At 39.0% G+C, this 7575-nt stretch overlaps 1 protein-coding gene across 1 annotated transcript in view; it reads right to left on the bottom strand.

The window, feature by feature from the left end:
* Positions 1-6: 6 nt before the first annotated feature.
* Positions 7-7575, bottom strand: part of CPLX1 (complexin 1) — a 540694-nt gene continuing 533125 nt past the window's right edge. Inside the window, exon 4 of the mRNA XM_019610129.2 lies at positions 7-4399. Within this exon, the coding sequence (XP_019465674.1) occupies positions 4202-4399 (198 nt within the window). The 3' untranslated portion in view covers positions 7-4201. The remainder of the gene's footprint in view (positions 4400-7575) is intronic.

The following is a 7575-nucleotide window of genomic DNA, read 5'->3' as shown; positions in this document are numbered from 1 at the left end:
AGAAATGGGGTAGGGGGAGGGAGGTGGGAGGGAAAAGGGACAGAAAGAAAAGAGAAAAAAGAAAAGAAGACCTCATTTACCTAAGATTGAACAGACTAGCAACACAAACGAAACAATGGCATGGAATGACAAAGAGAAATTCAGAATCTAAACAATGAACTATACTTATCTTTGGTCTTGTTCAAGTGCTTCAACGCCTGCTTGTGTGCTGAGGGGGATAGTGTCTGACAATGCTTCTCACACTCATACATCAGCCAAAGGTCTTGTGCACCGTTTTGGTAGTGCAGGGTGGGAAGCGGAAAGAATGGGCACAAGGGAGGGGGGAGTGCCTGCTTTCGAGCCTGTTCAGATTGGCTTAGGCACTTTGGAGATGAAGGAATGCCTTGGGGAGAGGCCCAGAATTCATGCAAGGTTATCTGAGACAAAACCAAGAAAAATCTGCCCAGTACCTGTGGTAGGTCTTCTGTCACATTTCTTTATTGAAAGAAATTCAAAATTAAAAGGAAAATTCATATCTGGCAGCTCACAACTGGCTGAACTCTACTGCCCATGGAGTAAGGTCTACTGTGGTCTGGGAGAGCTGAGGTACAGAACTGATGACATGGCTGGGCTGGAAAGCTCCCACAATGAAAAATGCTCAGCAAATATTATTCAATAAACCACTTCTCCTTTTGCTCCTGCTTTGTGAGCCTAACTTGTAACAAACTCCACACAGTGTTCCCACAGCATTTTTCAGAGTTTGGATCTAGATGTACACACCATTGTGGGCTCAGCTCACAAAAAGAAATACTTTTTTTTTTTAATACACTGAGCGTGGGAAGAATACTACTTGCTTATGACATTAGAGCATAGGCTACACAAGATTCTGACTTAGACCAGTTAATGGCGCAGCTGTTGAGGCACAATTAGAAAAAATTATATCAAATATCCCTCCGTTATCTCTCCTGACCCTCTGTGGTTTCCTCTTCCACACACAAGTGCACCCGTCAAGGTGCCAGGAAAACTGAAAACCAACAAACAATTGGCAGTATTGTCCAACATAAGGGACAGCATGTAGCAAACCTTGCTTCTGCCTCATGGACAGTATTTGACTGGATGAAGAGATGAGTCCATGATGTGGGCTAGGGATAGGTCAACAAACAAACCTTAGAGAAATCCAAAGTAAAGCAGTATGAGTTCAACCTCTTGTTTCTTTGTTTGTAGACTCCTCCAAGACAAGACCAGGGGAGATTATAAATGAATGAATATATTTCTTTTAGCAGGAGAACTTTTGTGCTGCTTTGACTTATGCATTAGGGAAAATAGACCAGCCACTCACATCAGTCAGAGAGTTTCAGAAGATGTGATGTTAGTGTGTCAGCAGATTTCACTACCAGTGAATGGCTGGAGCAAAGAACCAGGCTCTCTACCTTTCAGCTTTCAGGGGTGTTGGATCTAATTCTCTCTCAGAGCATAAAAAAAAAACAAAACAAAAACAAACAAACAAAAAAAGCTGCTGCCTTTGTAGCAGGAGAGTTTTCAGTTGTTTGAGATCTACTTAAGTAAGCTTTATTTAATTTACTTAAACAAGCATAGCTACTTTAGTGGTGGCTGAATTTGCATGGAGTGAGTAGGATGTTCTCCCTAGAAAATGATATGTTGCTCAGCACTAACCAAGCATTGATCCAGAGTTAAAGAGTGTTCTGGGTCATTGAAGTCTGAGTGGGACACACTCATTTTACTCTAATGAAAGGGCAGAAAAGCACTGATATTATCTGAAAGGGTAAAACCTACCTTCTTCTTTCCTTGCAAAAAACTCAGAGCAGTTTGCATGTCTTGTTTGTAGATCCAACTCAGAACAAGTTGCCTTTTTATCAGCTGGTTTTGACTTGTAGATCAGTTTAATATCCTCAACTTCCACCCTAGATTTCGTAGAAGCTTGCCACTGAAGTTTGTTGGGAAGCAGCAAGGACTGCTGATATACCCAAACTGGGTATAGTCAATACACCCAATACAATTGGGTGAATGGGACAAAATGAATGTATTTATTTTCTTTCACAATATTTTTTTTCCTACTGTACAAGATGCTGCTAAAAAACACAGAATTCACACTAGTTTACGTAGTTAAGGCTCACTGCCTTAACTATGATGCTTATACTTACTTGAAAGGATGACAAATATCTCTTTAAGTTCCATATCCAGAAAAGTACAGGAATATTTGCCTATGGTCAGTTATACTCAACAAGTGAATCAAATAAGTTCCATTAGGGTAAAATGCTTAATTTTAGATACCTAATGAGATATCTCAGATTGTTTTCCTTTCTGTTGCTGTTTCTACTGTTTCCATGATAGGAATAAACAGTACTACTTTTGTGAGGCAAACCCTGATTACATGGAGATGGTATCTGTCCACTGTACTTGATGCATGCTGGTGAACTACAAGTTCTCCATCTTTTTTAATCAGTAGATTCCTACCACTTTAATACAGTGTCATGGTATTATAATTTTGAAAACTGATGAGGAGGCCAAGATTCACCCTTAAAGGAAAGGAAACTGCCTTTTCTAAAAAAAATACCATGTTATTGAATTAGGTGAACCTGTTTAAGTTTAAGAAAAACCTGGCATAGCAATGGAACAGGAGTTGGACTCAATGGTTCCTTCCAACACAAGATATTCTATGATTCTATGGTTCTGTGATTATCCTATAAGATTGTGAGACTGAGATGGTTGATGCTCTTATAGCAGCTACTACGGTGATGTAGCCAAATACAAAAATTCTACCATCAGCTTTTCAGCTTTTTTTCCAGAAAACTTAGCAAGGGATCGTGTTCAAAATAAATCTGTTGAGTGTGTGTGTACTAGCAAATCAACATCTTCAGAAGAATTTGGCTTTTCTTATTTAGTTACTCAATGCTTACTGTGCTGCACTAGAAAAAATCTGTACCTATGTCTGGCTAAGGTACTAAAGACAGTGTTGAGAGAGCAATTTCCTCATACTTTTGTAGAATCAACAGATACTATACACTGTTAAAATATTAATTAGCTCCTGCAAAATACTGGAAAAGAACTGTGCAATCATCCTTACTACATCCTTTTACAGTAGGTGTAGACTGAAAGTTCAGTTTAACAGCTGGAGGAACTGAATCAGAAAAATGAATTACCTCTCCAAGGCAGCAGAGCAACTTAGTATGAATGTAGGAAACTTAGAATTTCTGGCTCTCTAGTGTCATGTCTAACTTTCACTTTCTCCCACAACTGCACTGAAGGATGGGTAGAACACAGCAGTAACAATGTACTGGAGACAAAATGCAAGCACTGCTGGGAATGAGATTGTCAAATATGGCACTGGGCAGAAAAAGGAAGTTTAGTTAATCAGAGAGGCCGACATTCTTGATCACTGACTTCCAAGAAGTGGAGAGGTCCTCTAATAGTACCACACACCCTACTGTAGTTTTGGCTCTCTATATGTCACCTGTCAGACCAAATCTGCTCTTTCAAGTTAAGTGTATGGCTAATTACCAAAGTGACATGACTCTTGCTTAGATTCTGAGGCATTTAACTTCTATCAGCATCTGAGGGCAGATGACTCACTTCTTCTATCGTTCTGAGTGATGTCAGCTGTGTAAGTCATGCATGATTTAGCTTCCAAATGATTTTTTATTTATGCCAGTGATGGAATTAAAACTGAAAAGCTCTGCTTCCATGGGAGAACTGAGATATTCTTTCCAAGGGTAGATGTGCTCAACAACAAATGGCTAATGTGACCCAATCAACAAGAACGTTAATAAAAAAACTAATAATTATTATCAGTAATAATAATTAAAGAAAACTAAAAAGGATACTGTTCACACTGAATAAACAATTCTTCTTGCTTTGGGTCAAAATGCAGGTGAGGTTGTTCCTTTTCTATGCTTAATGTACAGTTGCCTTATTTAACATACACAGTACTATGGCTTATAATAAAAGTTGTGTAGTCTGCAGCTTTTTAATTTTTACATACATTTAGAGGCATCTACTGGATGTGACTATTTACAAAAAAAAGGACGGATGAATCTTGGGGTAGAGGCAAAGGGAAGAGGCAGGGGGCAATGGGAAGCAAAAGGACTCCTAGTGAGCATTAGAGGGCAGAGGTGCATGATGGATGGCTAGATTGTAAATCCCCATTGGGCAAAAGAGAAATCCTTTGCAGTACTGTTTATGCCCATCTAGCAGTCTGCAGTTATTACTTCTTGAACATGTCCTGCAGGGGACCCGGTAGGTATTTGATGACTGTGTCTAGAATACTCTCTTCTTCCTCCTCCTCCTCCTCCCCACAGCCAGGAGGAATAGCCTTCTTTGGACGAGTCAGGCTTCCTTCAGCATTTGCTTCCAGTGCAGCCTGGGCCTCTGCTTCTTTTTCCTCCTTCTTCTTTATCCCATACTGTAGGGAAAAGATAACACATTGTCAGTCACCCTTTCAACAGGTTGGCTGATCAAGGGAGCTGTTTGTGTGGTGCCTCATATTCTATAATATTCACACCACTGCAAATGTTCTGCTTTTGCTGTTTCACAGACACCCAAATTACCATTCCTAACAGCTGTCCTTTAAATACAGCCCAGTGGATAAACTGCACTCTCAAGACAAGATGATCAGATGCTCAGATCATTCAGAAACAAATATAAGAGAATATAAGAGACCACCGAGCCATGGGCCTAGCAAAGACAATACTGACTCTGTTAAGTCAGTTTCTGAATGGTATTCTACTGTTGTTAATCCTATCCTTTTCTCTTACTTATTAAGTCTGATGCTGAAGGCCATCATCCAGTACCTGAAGGGAGCGTATAACAGGAGAGGGAACGACTGTTTATGAGCCTGGATTGTGCTATGACAAGGGGGAATGGTTTTAAACTAAGACAGCAGACGTTTAGGTATTAGGAGAAAGTTTTTCACTGAGAGGGTAGTGACACACTGGAACAGGTTGCCCAAGGAGTTGTGGATGCCCCATCCCTGGAGGCATTCAAGGCCAGGCTCTGGGCAGCCTGGTCTGGTGGTTGGTGACCCTGCACATAGCAAGAGCCTTGAAACTAGGTGATCATTTTCAACTCAGGCCATTCTGTGATTCTATGATCATCTGAAATGATTTCAAAATTCCATCTGCAACATTTTATAATAAAATAATATGGATGAGGTAAGACTTCATCCTCAGGAAAAGCTAGTTATCAACAGCGTAGAGCAAAGTGGTTAAGACAGACAGGCAGACTGAAATGAAAATGACAATTCTAGACAGACTGAGAATGGGTAAGACCTCTCAGTGAAAATAAACCTTCATAAGACACTGATTGGCATTCCAAACTCTACATGTATTGAAATAAAGCTGACACATCCTGTCTGGAGAGAAACATTCCTATGCCTGTGAGCATAATGGATACCTGAAATTCATTGCTCTAAATGAGAATTAAAGGCATGGAAGTAAGACTTTATGTGAATAAACTGGAATTCCATTTCATGACTTTGTGTTCAAATTTCTAAATTTAATAGGGGAGTAAGAATAGGCCTGAGTGAATGAGACTGGGGAGAGAAGTAGTATTTCTACTTCCACAGTGACTCAGGTTTTCTTTCCAACTTCTAGTTTGGAGACATGTCCAAGGAAAATGATTCCTGTATCTCCAGCTCTTATCACTCCTCAGCCCTCATACATTTCAGCAATTCTTGGTTTTTAGTGGTATATGCAGAAGTCCTTGCACTGAAATTTTTGAGATTATAGTGATAGATGACAAAACCAAAATCAGTTCAAACTGTCACATGTAAATCTACAGCAACAAAGGTATCTTCAAGCTGCCTTCATCATTACTGAAATCTCTTCAGCTATAGCAGAAACATTTGACCCCAATGAGGAAGGGGAAGGGCATTCAAGTTTGCTAAAGCAGCTGTCAGCTTCAAAATTCTTGCTATGTTAGAGCCATTCCCTTACTTCTGCTTAAATTTCAATTGAGGTACCAAAGGGAATTAAGATTGCTCTCAGCATAGAAGAACTATAAATTGGCTAACCAACTTAAAATCCTGTGAGAGCGAGCAAAACATTTGGCAGGAACAGGCCTCTCTGAAAAGAAAATTAGGTATGATTTTAAAAGGATCAAAGAATTGCGTTAGTACAAAGTATCCAGTATTTTCTCATTATCAATAGTACAGAACCGCTGAGCAGACATGAAGTAAATGTCTTTTTCACAATTTGCTCTTTTCACTTCTCCCATAAAAAAGGGCCCAAATTATTCATAAGTGAAGCAAAGAAAAATCCTTGCTGCTGTCACAACTTTCTGACTTCAGATGCTTTGGGTTTTGACAAGAAACTTCTAAACATTTCTGAACAAAGGCAATATTTTTGGTTCTTTTCTCCAACATCACTCATATTTAGGATGACATTATGTAAAACTGAAGCCAGTATATTAAAAAATATCTAGTGTTTCTCTAAATCAGTTCTTCCAAAGCAAAATGTTCATTAATGACATCTTATGATTTTTATTCCTAGTGAATGCCAGTCAAATCAGACTTCATGGGAGAGACGTTCGAGATAAATAGTGATCTGAGGCTAAGGAAACGTCTGACTGACTGGCAGCCACCGAGCTGAACACTGGAAAAGAAGATCCAACACAACGTAGCCAGCACTACAGAGGAAATGACACACATAGCAACAGTTTCTCCCAAGTTACACCTAATGTCTTCAGGTATTTCCCAGCATCTTCTATCTGCAGACAGGACTTTGCTTTGACAGTCAGAGGAGAAAAGCAGTATAAAGACCACACAGATTACAGTAATCCAGTCATCTGCAACTCCTTCTCACTTCAGGTATCATTTCCATCATGGCTGGTAGATTCTGTAGCTCATGAACTTATTGAACAAACATCCAGGGATCAGAATCTATGGAACAAAAGCAATCACTCAAGAGCTACTGCGTCCTCTGACTAAGGGAACCCTAAAATATATGAAAGAATTAGGACTATACTTGTCAGCCTGTTTTTCTGTCTTTCCTTAAAGAGTTTTTACTTATTGTTCTTTCTGAACATTGTGGTGCTAGATGGACCTTAGATTTTTACAATGTATGGCCAGTTTTATGAGCAGTAGTAGTGCAGGGCAGTAGAGGGCTGGGAGAGAAATCTTCACTTTGAAATAGCATTAGAGAAAACCAGATTCCGTTGTACCAACTTACTGGCAGAAACTGAAAGTACAAGAATGTGTTTTTCTTCTTTGCTGCCAGTCATGATGCTGTAACATGAAGAAAAACAGCTATAAACTCCCAGTACCTATTTAATACCTAAATGTAATTTATGTTTTGGAAAAAAATATTCTTCCTTGGAGAAAGATGTAATTTCATCAAAAGCATTTCTTTCTGAGAAGGGGTCAGTTTTGATTATTCAGTGTTAAAATTTAAATGCTCTATAATCAAAACACAATGCTGAAATTTTTTGCAGCATAGAAAAGTGGCATTCTTTAGGAATGAAACTGCTTCAGATGAAGTTGAAAGGAGAGTCTTAAAGTAACAGGAATAAAATAATGAAAACAAGCATCGTAGTTTCTTCACATTAAAAGTTTTGTGTTAAGTTAATAAAGAACTTTAAATA

Source organism: Meleagris gallopavo, chromosome Z (genome assembly GCF_000146605.3).
Source record: "Meleagris gallopavo isolate NT-WF06-2002-E0010 breed Aviagen turkey brand Nicholas breeding stock chromosome Z, Turkey_5.1, whole genome shotgun sequence".
NCBI lineage: Eukaryota > Metazoa > Chordata > Aves > Galliformes > Phasianidae > Meleagris > Meleagris gallopavo.
Note: the sequence above shows the minus strand (reverse complement) of the source record. Positions and strands in the feature narration are given on the sequence as shown.